Below are 16,669 nucleotides of genomic sequence, written 5' to 3' on the forward strand. Positions count from 1 at the left end.
AAGCTCAAGACTGAAAGACATTTCCATCTGTTGGAGAATGGACACAAAGACCAGAGGTGAAGTCTGAGGACTGGGCACTGGGGTACTTTAATGCTGGCAGCTAAATTATCCTTGGATTTTTATAAAAATGAGAAAATTGACTACAATTTCATAAATGAAGCTTAGCAGAACATTTCTCTCAAATTTCAATGCATTTAAACTGAGCCACAAAGGAGTCACTTGCCCAAGGTCATGTGTTCTGAAGAGAGCTTGGACTTGCACTCAGGCAGCTGTGGCCCACAGTCTGTTCTTACAAATATGTTACTTTGTCTTTTATGACACAAACAAAAGAACTGGAGTCTAGAATCAGACTATGTGCCTAAATTAGAATAACTGTAAGTTCTGGATACTTAAGCACGTTATTTAATTTCTCTTTCCCTCTGTTATCTTTGTCCGTAATGGGAAGGATAGTAGTAGTACTGACTTCTGGAGTTCTTCTGAGTGGGACAACCCATATAAAAGCACTCAGTACAGGCCAGCGCCGCGGCTCAATAGGCTAATGCTCTGCCTGTGGCACACCGGGTTCTAGTCCCGGCCGGGGCAACGGATTCTGTCCCAGTTGCCCCTCTTCCAGGCCAGCTCTCTGCTATGGCCCAGGAAGGCAGTGGAGGATGGCCCAAGTCTTTGGGCCCTGTACCCCATGGGAGGCCAGGAGAAGCACCTGGCTCCTGGCTTCGGATCAGCGCGGTGCGCAGGCCGCAGTGCGCCGGCCACAATGGCCACTGGAGGGTGAACCAATGGTAAAGGAAGACCTCTCTCTCTGTCTCTCTTTCTCACTGTCTAACTCTGCCTGTCAAAAATAAAATAAAATAAGCACTCAGTACAGTGCCAGGCCCATGTTCAACATTCAATAAATGGTAGTTATTATTAATAAAACTGGAGAGGAGAAGGTCCTTTTTGAAAAAATATATTTTAATTTATTCGAAAAGCAAAATTTTAGAGAGAGAGATCTTTCATCCACTGGTTCACTCCCAAATGGCCACTACAGTCAGTGCTGGGACACGCCGAAGCCAAGAGCTTCTTTTCGGTCTCTCATGTGGGTGCAGGGGCCCAAGAACTTGGGCCACTCTCCTCTGCTTTCCCAGGTACATTAGCAGGGAGTTGGATTGGAAGTGGAGCAGGTGGGTCTTGAATTGGCACCCATATGGGGAATGGGCACTGCATGCAGACCTTTCACCCGCTATACCACAGTGCTGGCCCTGAGAGCAGTCCTTTTAAAGTGGCCCTTTATTGTTTAATTGGAAGCCACAGAGTTAGAGTCCGTTGTATCTTCAAAAATCAAAAATTATTCTATGTACTTAAAGAACCTGATCATTCAAAATGGAGATAGTGAACATGCAATTCTAAAGTTCAGGGAGAGACCAGGCTATAGACACCAATGTGAGGGTACAGCAGCAAGACAGTTCAAGCAGTACAGATCAAGTTTGTAATGAGAAGAGATTCTCTCCACTGGAGAGTGATCAGGGGTGGCACTGTGGTGCAGTGGGTTAAATCTCAGCCTGTGGCACTGGCATCCCAAATGGTGCCCATTCGAGTCCTGGCTGTTCCTCTTCCAATCCAGCTCTCTGCTATGGCCTGGGAAAGCAGTAGAAGATGGCCCAGGTACTTGGGCCCCTGCACCCATGTGGGAGACCCAGAAGAATCTCCTGGCTCCTGGCTTGGATTGGCGGAGCTCTGGCCGTTGCGGCCATTTGGAGAGTGAATCAGAGGATGTCTCTCCTCACTGTCTGTAACTTCACCTTGCAAATAAATAAATAAATAAATAATATTAAAAAAAAAATGATCAGAGATCCAAGGAACATGGGCTGGTACAGTGTGGCAGTGGGCGTGAAGGCAGGACAAGGTACCAAGAAGCCCATTTAGTAGTTTATTACAATAATCCATGCAAAAAAACTATAGTGGATTGAATGAAGCAACCAGAAGTGATCAAATTCTAAATAAATTGTCATGGAAGAGCTGAAAGACTTTCTTTATCTGTAAGATAGTAAGATAATAATAGAACTCAATTTCTGGGTTTGAAAGACATCACATTAAAACTAGTAACAAGGGCCAGCGCTGTGGTATAGCAGGTAAAGCCATAGCCTGCAGTGCCGGCATCCCGTATGGGCATTGGTGCAAGTCCTGGCTACTCCACTTTTGATCCAGCTCTCTGCTATGGCCTGGGAAAGCAGTAGAAGATGGCCCAAGACCTTGGGCCCCTGTACCCATGTAGGAGTCCTGGAAGAAGCTCCTGGCTTCGGATTGGCACAGCTCTGGCCATTATGGCCATCTGGGGAGTGAATCAGCAGATGAAAGACCTCTCTTTCTACCTCTGCCGCTCTGTAACTCTGCCTTTCAAATAAGTAAATCTTAAAAAAAATAAAATACTAGTAACAGCAGGGGTCAGTGCTGTAGTGTAGTAGGTTGGGCCACCCCCTGCAGGGCTGGCATCCCATATGGGCGCCTGTTTGAGTACCAGCTGCTCCATTTCTGATCCAGCTCCCTGCTAACGTGTCTGGGAAGGCAGTGGAAGATGCCTCAAGTTGCTGGGACCATGCATCCATGTGGGAGACCTAGAAGAAGCTCCTGGCTCTTGGCTTCAGCCCAGCCCTGGTCACTGCCACCATTTGCCATTTGGGGAATGAACCAGTGGATGGAAGATCTCTCTCTCTCTCTGTCTCCTTTTCTCTCTGTGTAACTCTGCCTTTCAAATAAGTAAATAAATCTTAAAAAAAAAAAAAAAGTAGTATCAGTAAATTTATTCCAAGGTCTCTCTGGAATGCAGCTGTGGGGGTGGGACTGGAAGAATATGGAGGAGGGGCTTGATAAAGAACAAAGAAAAAAAAAAGCAACACTGCCTAAAACTACCCAGAGGCTTGTTCTGTGGTTCCGTGACTCTCAAACTTTCTGGTATGTAGACAGATCAAAAGGGCAAGGGACCCTCCAGACTTCCTGGATCTCCAAGGATGGGTTAATTGCTGTGTGAAGCAATAGTAATTTGCATTCCAACTCATGTACGACTTTGGCGCTTCACAGATACGAATGAGAACAACAGTATCTTAAGAGATTCTGGCTGACCCTCTGAAAGCCATTCTGAGACCTCTGGGTTCAGGAGCACCTGATGGAAATGAGGTGGAGGTGAAACAGACTAAGCACAGGGGGCCTGGTGGAATTTCTGGCTTCCACCACCCCAAAGCAAAAACATAGATCTTGACCCCCGATTTCTTCCTTCTTACTAACAAACATAAAGAGGAGACATTTTAACCTTTTATTGCTATGCACAAACAATTGTTCTCCTGTGGTGCCCAGATCAAAACAAGAGACAAGAACACTGCGCACCTCTGATCCGTTGTGTTGTGGAAGTGCACTGCATGAGTGTCCTTTGTTATCATGACCTTTCATGTGACTTTTGAGACTGTACTGAGTGCTGAATGTTTTCTCACAGCCATTACTGGGGCAGAAGAAGGGTCTTTCACCTGCAAGAATGACAAAGGAGGTTAATTTTACCATAAAGTCATTGTACTGGATTAAGAAATCTACCTTTCCCTAACAGAGGGAAGTAAATGTTCTTATGAGTGAGTAACAGATGTTAAAAAGTTGAATAAATGACCTATTAATCATTTCAGACCTAAAAGTTAACATGGAGCAAAGCAGGGGACTGGCCCGCTCCTGGGAGGTTTAGAGAGAAGGTTAATTTCTTCACAGGTGCTTCCTTAGAGTCTTCTCTGTACTGGCTTCATTCCTGAAGGCTGGATTCCTAAATCCAACCTTTAGATTTTTTTCACCTCTGAAAGAAACTCAAACATTACAGCTGACGCCTATGCCGATAAGGCTCACTCTCTCCACACAGCTCTACAGGTCTCAACAGAAACACAAAGTTACAGACGTGATGAAGGTTAGGGTGAAAAAGAGCCTGCACTCACCAGTATGTGTACGGACGTGAGTTTTAAGGTGGTGGCTTGCTGCAAATGCTTTTCCACAGCCATCATGATCACACCTAAATAAGTTGTTGAAGCAAAGTGAAAAAGGAGTTACTAGTTAACAGACCTTTATCCTTAACATCACTAAACACAAACTAAAACACATGTTTAGGACACTGGGGCTGGCTTGTGGCACAGTGGGTTAAATTGACAATATGATGGCTCATATGGGCCATCATCCTATATAAGCACTGTGGTTCAAGTCCTGTTTGCTCTACTTCTGATCCAGCTCCCTTTTAATGTACCTGAGAAGGCAGCAGATGACGGCCGAAGTTCTTGGGCCCCTGCCACACACATGGAAACCCTGGATGTACTTGCAGATTCCTGCTTGCAGCCTGGCCCAGCCCTGGTCACTACTGTCATTTGGGGAGTGAACTAGCAGATGGTTCACTCTCCCTCTCTGTAACACTGCCTTTTTATTTATTTATTTATTTGACAGGCAGAGTTAGACAGTGAGAGAGAGATATCTTCCATTTGCTGGTTCACTTCCCAAATGGCTGGAATGGCTAGGGCTGGGCCAGACCAAAGCCAGGAGCCCAGAGCTTCTTCCTGGTCTCCCATATGCATGCAGGGGCCCAAGCACTTGGGCCACCTTCTGCTTTCCCAGGCACATTAGCAGGGAACTGAATCAGAAGTGGAGCAGGGGCCAGCACTGTGAAGCAGCGGCTTAAAGCCCCAACCTGAAGCACCGGCATCCCATATGGGTGCTGGTTTTAGTCCCGGGTGCTCCTTTTCTGATCCAGCTCTCTGCTAAGGCTTAGGAAAGCAGTAGAAGATGGCCCAAGTCTTTGGCCCCTGAGGGAGATCCAGAAGAAGCTCCTGGCTCCTAACTTTGGATAGGCTCAGCTCTGGCCATTGCAGCCACTTGGGGAGTAACCAGTGCATAGAAGACCTCTCTCTGTTACTCTTTTAAATAAATAAAAATAAATCTTAAAAAAAAAAAAAAAAAGTGGAGCATCCAGGTCTTGAACCATAAATCTTTAAAAAAAAGAATTGTTGAGGACACTAAGACCAGATCAGCGTCTCTGGTTTTAGAGGTGTGAGACGGATAAGTCCTGGGTAAAGGAAGGTGGCATAGCTCTAAGTAGAGGGAGCCGAGAGCCCAGGACAAGCACTTCTTGCCTAACAGGAGAAAGGTAAAGCACAAGTTGAGGGCCCTGTCACCAAAAGCTTTCTGAACAGAACTCCACTGACAGCAACAGTCCATATGGAAAATCTACTACTAGTAAAACAATGGGACTATAAAGAGTGGTAAAGAGTCCCTTATATATGCATGAGGTTGAAATGTAACATTAGATTACAATTAGAACAGATAGACTGTAATGACTACAATCTGCAGTTCTACTTTTTCTCTCTTTTGCTTTCTTGATAACCAAGCTAGAGGTGATCCTCCTGTCCTCAGGACTACTAAGACATTTATCTTCAGGTCTCCTTTATGGCATCTCTCCTTTGAATCTTATTTATCTATCTGTCACCTCTCCTCCCGGACTGCAAACTCTTGGAGGGCAGAGTCCATGTAGCTAGTCACGTTTGCTGTGCTTCTTGCACACAGCACACATCCAGTAATTACCTATGAATGTTATTTTCTTATAAACTCTTATTTCTTTAAATAGAAAGCTTCTCTAGAGCATTTTCATCTTTAATTACATATAGTCATCATTGTACCTGAATACTTACCTAACATTCAAGAAAAAAAATAGCAGTTTTCAACATCAGAAAAATAAATGCATGTAACTATATAGAAATCAGCAGCCTATAGGAGAAAAAAATAACCTAACTTTCACAGCCTCTGTAGCCAACTAGAATCTAACTGCTCTTGCCTTTAAAGGGATCATGACTCAGTAATGCATCTGTAATTTACAAACACAATTCCATTTAACTGGTGTCCAAGAGTTTGACTCTCCCTGAAGACTTCTAAATTGCTTCTAAGTGCCCTTGCGAGGCGACGAATGATTTGAGAATGATCAGGTAGCATACTGGATGCCATGAAGATAACAGCACTATCTGCTACCAAAATTTAGGGGATAACTTATACTCTTCATTTCATAAAAAATGTCATATGATCATCCCCCAACTATTTCTGAACACCCACTGAGTACCTAGATGGTACAATGCGCTATGCATAGCTTAAACATAACTATTAAATACATATATGTATATATCTGGGCATACATACATAAAAATGGGTGATCTTGTATGTGTATCTATATATATATACATGACATATTACAAAGCAACAAATGAACAAATAACAAAATACAATATCTGCACCACTAACCTAAACATTCCCACAGCTCATCTCCCCCTTGTCCACACCTTGGTTTTAAGGTAGGTGTCCTTCCTCTGTGCTTAATGCACTTGGAGCAACTCACAGCCTCAAAAACTTATGTGAACTTGGAGTTCTTTTCATCAGAGTAAGCTTTTAACTTGCCTGTTAGTATTTCTCTAGTACTAATAAAAGGACCTACTACCTAAGTACATATTAACAAATGTTTAGAACAGAAAAAAAAAAAATGAAGCAAAATGAGTACAGATGTCCGTGGAATCTGCATTCCTTTGTAGTAGGTGCAGGCATCCTGTGTGAGTTAACACTACCAGACAGGACTAGTCAAGTGAGTTTTCTGTCTCCTTTGAAAAATGTCTAGAGCATATCAAGATACTCAGCTGAAACCTGGCTAGCGACAAGCAGAAACCAGGAACACCTACCGAAATGGCTTTTCTCCTGTATGTGTCCGAATGTGCTTCCTCAGGTCACTGAGTGTGGTGAAGTACTTGCTGCAGCCTTCAGATTCACAGTTAAACGTTTTCCCTGTGTGAAGCCTCTGATGTGCTTTCAGCCTGCAAAACACCCCACAGAAATTCTCTTTGTCACAACGCCCTGCAGAACCACTCCAGGCCAGCTGAGTGTGCTTCAGGTTCAAGTACATAAGAATTGTCTACACCTGTAATGTATTAGTACCCAAACTTTTTTGTCAAAAGAGAAATTAGGAGAAGTAAACAGCCCAGTGGTATGAATGTGACTCTAGAGACAGACTGCCTGGGATTGAAATCCTGGCCCCACAACCTCCGGGCTGGAGGACCCGAGCCAGCGACAGCACCTCTTTGTGCTTCTGTTCACTTATCAGCTGTTGGGAGGATCAGCACCTAGAATCATGCACAGTACCCAATGAGTGCATTTTAAGCCAATATTTCTGTTGTTTTATACCCAATATTGAAGCCTAATACACATCTCCCAATCCAAGAGTGAAAAGTGAGAAAAGGCTACCAAGTGGGATACTCCCTATTTTTCAGGCTAGAAAAAAGTTGTATTCAGGGTAAGGTATGGAGAAAAATTACGGAAGCCTTAGTACGACAGCTGTGAGCCAAGAGGAAGCAGCACTCCATGCTGATTACCATCCCCAGGCCAGAATGTCACTCCAGGAGACGCACATCTAAATTCACATGCACTACCATTTTTACCCAACTCAAGATTCGGCATCGTTAAGTAGCAAGCTCCTCCAGGGGGTTACAACAGTTGGGCTTAGATGTGCTCTTTGAAGTTCTGAAAGTGAACCTCCCTCCTGCACAGCAGAAAAGAGCTCTGCGGTCACAAGGTCAGAGCAGAGCAGAGCAGACTGACCTGTACAGCGTGTTGAACGCCTTCTCGCAGCCCTGTACATCGCACTCAAATGGCTTCTCCTTCGTGTGCACCCGCACATGGATCCTGAGGCTGTAAGAGGTGAGGAAGGCCTTGCCACAGCCTTCCTGATTGCAGACGAAGGTGTACTCTCCTCGATGAGTCTTCTGGTGGGTGCGCAGGTTGCCTGCTGTGCTGTAGGTGCGAGGACAGCCCTCGAAGGTGCACTGGTACCGCTTTACCTGGCAGACAGAGGACACCTTGTTGATAGGAAAGAAGAGCTATCTGTGGCTTAACTTCCCCTGCATTCACCTCCCAGCAGATGTGGATGATGCAAATGGGATTTGGCATACACACAGAGGGGCTGGTGCTCTGGTGTAGCAGGTAAAGCCACGTCCCACACTGCTGGCATCCCATATGGGCACTGGTTTGAGTCCCAGCTGCTCCACTTCTGATCCAACTCTGCTATGGCCTGGGAAAGCAGTGGAAGATGGGCTAAGTCCTTGGGCTCCTGCACTGTGTGAGAAACCCAGAAGAACCTCCAGGCTCCTGGCTTCAGATCAGCTCAGCTCCGGCCGTTGCAACCATTTGGGGAGCGAACCAGTGGATGGAAGACCTTTCTCCTTCTGCCTCTGCATCTCTGTAACTCTGCCTTTCAAATACATAAATAAATCTTAAAAAAAAAAAATCTAAACACAGAAAACAACCTTCAACAAAGTGAGGAAACCTTCCTGTTATCAAATCACACTTGGATAACACATAATGAATAACAGAGAAGAGAAATGTGTGGTGTGTATGTGTGTGTGCGTGTGTGTGTAGATGAATATTCCAAATGAAGGTGAAAGATAATCTGTCTCTCCAACTCTGCTTTTCAAATAAATAATTAACCTTAAAAAATAAAAATAAAAATAACAGATATTACAATGACCTGTATTTAAATAAAATCTTAACTTTGCTTTAAGGTTTCATTAAATACTTAGTCAATTCTCTGGCATTGTAAGAGTACTTCAAAAAATAGATGAAAATGGAATTAAAATTTAAGTACATTTTAGTGCAAAAGTTTTGAAATCTATGTAGTTTTTTTCATAATACATATTTTCTATGAACTTTTTGAAGACCCCTCATTTGCATAGATTTCAAGTTGTGGTATTATTTTTAATTTACTTTTATTTATTTGAAAGTCACAGTGGCTAACAAGAGACAAAGAGAAATCGTCCATCCACTAGTTTGAAGATCTTTCCAACTACCCATCACAAACCAGGGCTGGGCCGGGCCAGAGCCAGGAGCCTGGAGCTCCATCCAGCCTCCCACGTGGGTGCTAGGGCCTCCAGTAATCAAGCTCTGCAGTCCTGAGCGGAGGATGCGTTTTGCCTGTCTGCTTGTTTTAAGGGATGAGCTGAAAAGATGGTCCTCAGACAAACCTGGAAAAGGCATCTGTTACAGAAAGAGGGAACAGCACGAGAGCTGCCCGAGAGATGAACGAGTGCTGGCCCAGTGAATCATGAACACCTGCAGCATGTGAGATAGATAGGAAGGAGAAGAGAAAGAAAAACAAGGCAAGGCCTCCTTAGTTAAGACTCCTTAGTACAAGAACTGGGAGCCACTGAAGGTTTTTTTTTTTTTAATAATTTAATAAATATGAATTTACAAAGAGCAACTTTTGCATTGTTGTGGCTTCCCGCCCCCCAACCTCCCTCCCACCCGCAGCAATCCCATCTCCCACTCCCTCTCCCATCCCACTCTTCATCAAGTTTCATTTTCAATGCCGTTGAAGGTTTTAACCAAGACAGTAACATCATCAGATCTGGGGTTTGGAGAGATTACTCTGGTAGCTTGTGGAGGATGGAGTGGAAGAGTAAGACAGTGGAAGGGACAAAAATAAAGAGAAGGGAGAGAACTGACCAAGAGAGATGAGAAGAGCCTGAACAAGGAAGTGGCAGTGCACATCCTAAGAGATGAATTCCAGAGAAAGAGGGGAGAAATGACTGGCTGTAGTGACAGCTGGAAGCTGAGGAATGGAGGGGTGGAGAGGCAAAGCCAAGGTGACCCAAGACCATGGCCTGGATGACAAGACAGATGGTCCAGCTACTAATGTGGGGCTGGATGCAGGGGGTGGTGGTAAGGGAGAGATGACGAGTTGAGTATGAAGTACTGCCAAGAATTCCAGGTAGAAATGTCCAATAGAGAGTTGGACATATAGGCTGCAAGCTAAATGGAAAGTCTATGGTGGGAGATTTTGGTACACAGATGATGATGATGACGATGATGATGATCATTATTATTATCATTATTATAAGCTGACCTTACCTGTACATTAAAGCAGGCTCAGGTTAAAGCCCTAGCTCTGCCACATACTGTGTAACTGTAGGAAAATTACTGCAACTCATTACATTTCAATTTCCTTATTAATAACAAGAAGGAAATAACATGTTTTTAGAGTTGTTGTAAGGATTAGGAATAATTTGTGTGAAGTACTGTAACACAGTTGACTGGGACATAGGTACCCAATAAAATAACAGCTCTTGTATGAAGAGAAGGACAGAGCCCCTACAAGTTACCAGCATTTAACACACCAGGAAGAGAAGAAAACCCTCTGCTGAGTAGGCAGGAGAACTGGCTGGGGAAGTAGGAAGAGAAGCAAAGAACACCCTGAAGCCAACAGAAAAGAGTCTCAAGGAAAAAGGCATTAAGAACATGTTGACTATCACAGCAAATAAGGAAGACAGGACAGGGGAAATGATAGGATCCTGTGGCTAGGAATTCTCTGATGACTCAGCAAGACTAGCTTTAATGGACTGTTGGAGGCAGGAGTCTGGATGAGGGTGAATAAACGGAAGGCTAGGTGCAGGCAGAGCAGGGACGGGCAGCAGCAGCATGAGGGACTTGAAGTCGAAGCTGGTTTTCTGGCTGGCCAGTTCTTGAACATATCCAGAGGGAGAAAAGACCTGGAAGAAGGAACAGAGGAGGAAGTAAGGAGGAACACAAAGAGGACAGAGGGAGAGGGAGGCCTCAGGGAGGAGGAGGAGGACATTCTGCTGCAGAGGAGATGGAGAGAAGGATGGGTGAAAACTGAAGGGTGGATAATTCTGTAAAGGGCCAAACAGTAAGTGTTTTAGGCCTTGTGGCCATATGGTTTTGGGCACAACTACTTAACTGCCACTGCATGTGTATATGTGTGTGTGTGTGTGTGTTCATTTTTCATTTTCTTGAAAGGCAGAGCAAAAGAGAGAGAGGTGTCTTCTATCCATTGGTTCACTCCACAAATGGCTGCAACAGCCAGGTCTGGGTCAGGCCAAAGCGAGGAGCGAGGAACTCTCCATCCTGGTCTCCCATGTGGGTGGCAGGGGCCCAAGCACGTGAGCCATCATCTACTGACTCCCAGGATGTATTAGCAGTCAGCTGGATCGGAGTAGCTGGGCCTCAAACCAACTTTATGACATGGATACAGGTATCCCAGGCAGTGACTTCACCAATGTGCCACAAAGCCCACTCCCTATCACATGTTAAAGTAGTCATGGACAACACAGAAATTAACCAGCAAAGCAGTATCCCACAAAATCTAAGTATGGACACTGAAATTTGAGTTGCAGTGTTTTTTTTTGTTTGTTTGTTTGTTTTTTGGTTTTTTTCATTTAAAAAATCATTTAAAAGTATAAAAAGTGGGAGGCAGTGGGTGGGTTCACAGTGAGCTGATGAGGTCGAGTCAACATGTTTATGGGAGTTGTTACAGAAGACTCTTAAAATGGCAAATGACTTGCATTTCACAACAAGAGATGCAGAGACCTCAGCCACCTTCCCAATGCAGTATTCCATAGTATGTGAGAATAACTGCGGGGCCAAAGGCCAGCCAGTTGAGAGAGTTGAGATGTCTTCCTTTTTTTTTTTTTGACAGGCAGAGTGGATAGTGAAAGAGAGAGACAGAGAGAAAGGTCTTCCCTTTTTGCTGTTGGCTCACCCTTCAGTGGCCGCTGGGGCCGGCGCATCGCGCCAATCCGAAGCCAGGAGCCAGGTGCTTCTCCTGGTCTCCCATGCGGGTGCAGGGCCCAAGGACCTGGGCCATCCTCCACTGCCTTCCCAGACCATAGCAGAAAGCTGGCCTGGAAGAGGGGCAACCGGGATAGAATCCGGCACCCCAACCGGGACTAGAACCCGGTGTGCCGGCGCCGCAAGGCAGAGGATTAGCCTATTAAGCCACGGTGGCGGCCGAGATGTCTTCCTTTAAGACACACAAGCATGGCCACGCCAAAGCCTACCTGGCTGGGAAGAAATATGAAGATATCTGCCCACCAACTCATAATATGGATGTCCTCAACATCAACAGGAACGACCTCTGGGTGATGGGCATCCAGACTGGGTACCTACCACTACCCAGGATGGTGGGGAGGGGGAGCCCTCTGACTCTCTGAGGGAGACCTTGGCAAGGAGGCTGAGCAGATGGATGACAGTGGAGAGAGCCTGATTAACAAGCAGCTCACCACGTCAGTGGAGGCAGCTGTTGCAGTCAAGGCCATGGCAAAGTAACTGGCTCCCAGGGTGGTGGTGGTGCTCTGGCCTGGCCCCAGGCTGGACTGCTACACAATTTCCCTGGTATTTTATTTTGCTTTTTCCTATGCCCTCAATCTTTCAGGGAGCTCCTGTCCTTCACTAATTCTCTTGGCCAGGAGTGAACAAGCCATGACCTTGGGGAAGTTGCCTTCCTTTCTCTTTCCACTATAGTCCTGGTTGGGGAGAAAGGGTGGGTGCTGCTTGTCGTTTCATTTTTTGTTTGCTGATTTACTTCAGTCTGGATTCAGAAAGCTGTGGTTTCTGGTAAATGGTCTTCGTGCCCTTACCACACTCATCCCTGGTCTGGTCTCTGGTTCCCCACAGCCCTTTCAAGCACCACCACCACCACCACAGATCAGGGAACAACCCCCACCCTTTAGGCAGGGAGGGAAGAGAAGTAAAGGGAGGGCCCTGCCCCCTCCTCAGGATTCTGGGAGGGCCCTGACTCCAACAGCTTCACCTTTTCCTGCAGAATCTCTCTGACATATTAAATCAAACCTGAATAAAACTACAAGTTCCATATGAAAACAAACAAAAAAAGAAAAATGTAAAAACCATTCTTAGCTCAAGGCCATACGAAAAAACAAGCATCTGAATGTGGGCCATAGTTCACTAATCCCTGAAACTTGTGGGGGTGGGGACGGGAGTGGCCCTGACCCCTCCTCACCCCACCCACCTCACCCTCCCTCACATCTTTCCAAATCCTATTGTGATCTTACACAAGGCTTCAGGCTCCTTAAGCTAGTATTCTCTCACCTATTTAGTCCTTACCGTTCAGGCTGCCACACAGGTGTTCCACAAATATTTGTTGAACTGAATTATTGAACCATCAGTCTTATGTCTCGGTGTCTAGTTCTGAAGTCATTCGTTGCCAGATTCTCAACAGGGTTCTACACATGTCATCTCTCTGCTAAATGATTAAAATCCCAATTCCTTAGCCTGATATTGAACTGAAGGAGCTTCCCAGCCACTTCCATTTTCTATCACACTAACTCAGTAACCACAGAAATCAGAAGGCTCTGTCCCAGCCGACAAGCAGCAACAGTACATCCTTCCCCAATGGCAAGGTTGAATTCTCACTTCCCTGCTTTTGCTCTCTCCTTCCTCTCTATTGGAAGTGAGAAATTCCTTTTCTTCTCTTTCTTCCTTTAACTTCAGTCTCACTACCTCCAATGCCCTCCAGTACCAATTATTCCACGTCTACACGACAGTGCCCTTCTTGAAAGCCAATGCTACTTATACCACTCATTCGACACTTAGCTTACATTGTTAATAATCCTCTCATGTATACTTCCCAGTTTCCACCAAGACTGAAAACCTCTTAGGTCCTACCAGATAGCTTTCAAAATAACCACTGCCTGGGGCAAGCATTGTGGCATAGCAAGTAAAGCTGCCTACTGTGACGCAGGCATCAATTCTGGCCCAGCTGCTCCAATTCCAATCTAGCTCCCTGCTAATGGCCTGGGACAAACAGCAGAAGATGACCCTAGTGTTTGGGCCTTGCCACCCACTTGGGAGACTGGGATGAAGCTCTTGGCTCCTGGCTTCAGCCTGGCCCAGCTCTGGCTGTTGCAGCCACCTGGAGGGGGTGAATCAGCAGATGAAAGATCTCTCCCTCTCTAACTCTTTCAAATAAACCAGTAAATCTTTAATAAAATAACACTGACCAATATGGAGAACCAGGACTAAATGCTGCCATAAGGAGTCTGCAAGCCACAGGTGAATATTAAGAACAGATTTTCATTCTGAAGATGCTATAAGCAGTTGATAACTTTATCAATAACTGCAATAAATAGTTAGCTACCCTCCAGTCTCCCTGCCCTGCTCCCATTTGTTTTTTTTTGTTGTTGTTTTGTTTTTGTTTTTGTTTTTTTAACTTGGCCAACTCAGGCTTCTGCTAAATGTTTCTTCCTCAAGGAGCTCATTTCTAACTGGTCCTTACTCCAACCCCAAACTAGAATCGGCATCCTTTATTACGGGTTCTCACAGCTTCCTGCACAGTCAGCCCTCTGCATCTTGGGTTCTGTACTTGGGAACTGGACCAACAGCAAACTGAAAATATTCACAAAACTGTGTACTGGAAACACACAGACTTTTTTTTCTTTTAATCATTCCCTAAACGACTTACCTAGCCTTTACATTGCAGTAGGTATAATAAGTAATCTAGAGATGAGCATGGAAAGATGCACATGAGCTATCTGAATATGACACACCATTTTACACAAGGGACTGCAGCAGCTCAGATTTTGGTACCTGGGGAGCAGAGGGTCCTGAACCAACCCTCCACAATACTAAGGGTTGACTATATCTTTAAAACACATGACATGATTGGGCCAGTGGTATAGTGTAATGGGTAAGGCTGCTGCCTGCAGATACTGGCATCCCATATGGACACTGGTTCATGTCCTGCTTGCTCCATTTAAGATCCATCTCCTTGCTGGTAACCTGAGAAAGGCAACAGAAGATGCCCCAAGTGTTTGGGCCCCTGCCACCCAAGTGTGAGACTCAGATGAATCTCCTGGCTCATGGCTTCGGCCTGGCCCAGCCCTGGCTGTTCCGGCCCTCTGGGAGGTGAAATAACAGATGAAAGATCTCTCTGTCTCCCCTTCTCTCTGTGTAGCTCTGTCAAATAAATAAATAAATCTTTTTAAAAAATTAAGCAAAATACACGATGTGATTAAGATGAAATAATTGCAATTAAACAATTTACAACATTATCTTTAGTTGCTAGGCACAGCAGTATCTGTGTATTAAATAAGTATTTGTTGAATTAAATTAATGAATGACAATTTTGCAACTGGACTCTAAGCTCCATAAGAGCTAGGACTGTGGCCAGTGCTGTGGCGTAGCAGGTAAAGTCGCCGCCTGCAGTGCTGGCACCCCAAATGGACGCTCGTTTGAGTCTCGGCTACTTCACTTCTGATCCAGCTCTCTGCTATGACCTAGGAAAGCAGTAGAAGATAGCCCAATTGCTTGAGCCCCTGCACCCACATGGGAGACCCGGAGGAAGCTCCTGGCTCCTGGCTTTGGATTGGCCCAGCTCCAGTTGTTGTGGCCATCTGGGGAGTGAACCAGAGGATGGAAGACCTCTCTCTCTCTGCTTCTGCCTCTCTGTAACTCTGCCTTTCAAATAAATAAATAAATAAATAAATCTTTAAAAAAAAAAAAAAGAGCTAGAACTACCTTTATTCACTGAAAACACAATCTCAAGAGTAACCTTGTGGAGAAGTAGCACTCAATTCATATTTTTGAATGAATGAATGAATGAACAAAACCAAACCAGTGGGATTTAATCTTGAGAAAGTGGTGACAAGGACTATAAGTAACAAAGGACTAGAATTTCAAGGAGGATGGTTGTTTGAGAAAAGCATAGCAGAGATGACCGAGAAAGCATTTTTAGGTTTTAGCCAACTCACAAGGTATGAGCACAAGTCGGAACTGGAGTTGTATGAGAAGTCAGAATTTGAGGCAATGAATTATCAACTATACTTCCAAAAACTTGGCTAAGTAGAGTAGAAAGTTAGGAGAGGAGCCAGGCATTTGGTGCAACTTTTAAGATGCCACCTGGACACTTGCATCCCATATCATCACTTCTGGGCTGGAGTCCCAGCTCCAGTTCCAATTCTAGCTTTGTACTTATGTGCACCTCGGGAGGCAACAGGGTATGGTCCAAGTACTTGGGTTCAGGCAACTTATGTAGGAGACCTGGATTGAGTTCCAGGCCCGTTGTTAGCCTAGGATGTTGTGGGCATTTAGGCAATAAGCCAGTGGATGGAAGACCTTGTTCTTTCAAATAAATAAAATAAATTTGAAAATAAGGTTGGAGAGGATAGTGGCAAGTATATATTTAAAGCTGGCAGAGACAGCTGACTGCAAGAGCAAATGTCTGCTTCACCTAAAATATGCTGAATAAATGAATCCTCTCTCACATCATCTGGAGGTAGACAATAAATGGAGTCCCTACTCTGCATCTTTCAGAATCTCTTGAAAATAACACTCAGGGGCCACTGTTGTGGTAAAGCAGGGTAAACTGCTGTTTGTGGCACCAGCGTCCTCTATCAGAGTACCAGTTCAAGTCCTGGATACTCCATTTCCAATCCAGCTCCCTGCTAATGTTCCTGGGAAGGGAGCAGAAGATGGCCCAAGTACTTGGACCTCTGCCATCCATGTGGGAGATCTGGATGGAGTTCCTGGCTCCTGGCTCCAGCCTGGCCCAGAACTGGCTATTGTGGCCATTTGGGAGTGAACCAGTGGATAGAAGATCTTTCTGCCTTTCAACTAAATAAGTAAGTAAATCTTTAAAGAGAGAGAGAGAGAGAGAGAGAGAGAGAATAGCACTGAATTTCCTAAAAAGGGAAACTTAAACCTCCTCAAACTGGATCAGAAAAGGAAGTTGCAAAGAACAAGTAGGTTTTCACAATTACATAGAGATGTTGTAATATCTGGCATATTTAAATAGAGCTAAGGTTTATCTTTCATGCATTTAAAAAATTACGTTTCAGGAATTATT

The 16,669-nt window shown here is 44.9% G+C and overlaps 1 protein-coding gene across 2 annotated transcripts in view; it reads right to left on the reverse strand.

Annotated features, from left to right (window-relative positions):
• Positions 1-16,669, reverse strand: part of MTF1 (metal regulatory transcription factor 1) — a 60,562-nt gene that overhangs the window by 23,062 nt on the left and 20,831 nt on the right. For both annotated transcript variants that reach the window (XM_062191004.1, XM_062191003.1), the window contains exons 3-6: positions 7,618-7,856; positions 6,705-6,836; positions 3,942-4,015; positions 3,358-3,494 (exon numbers count right to left, since the gene is read on the reverse strand). In XM_062191004.1, the coding sequence (XP_062046988.1) occupies positions 3,358-3,494; positions 3,942-4,015; positions 6,705-6,836; positions 7,618-7,856 (582 nt within the window). The remainder of the gene's footprint in view (positions 1-3,357; positions 3,495-3,941; positions 4,016-6,704; positions 6,837-7,617; positions 7,857-16,669) is intronic.

This window comes from Lepus europaeus, chromosome 5, assembly GCF_033115175.1.
Source record: "Lepus europaeus isolate LE1 chromosome 5, mLepTim1.pri, whole genome shotgun sequence".
Taxonomy (NCBI): domain Eukaryota; kingdom Metazoa; phylum Chordata; class Mammalia; order Lagomorpha; family Leporidae; genus Lepus; species Lepus europaeus.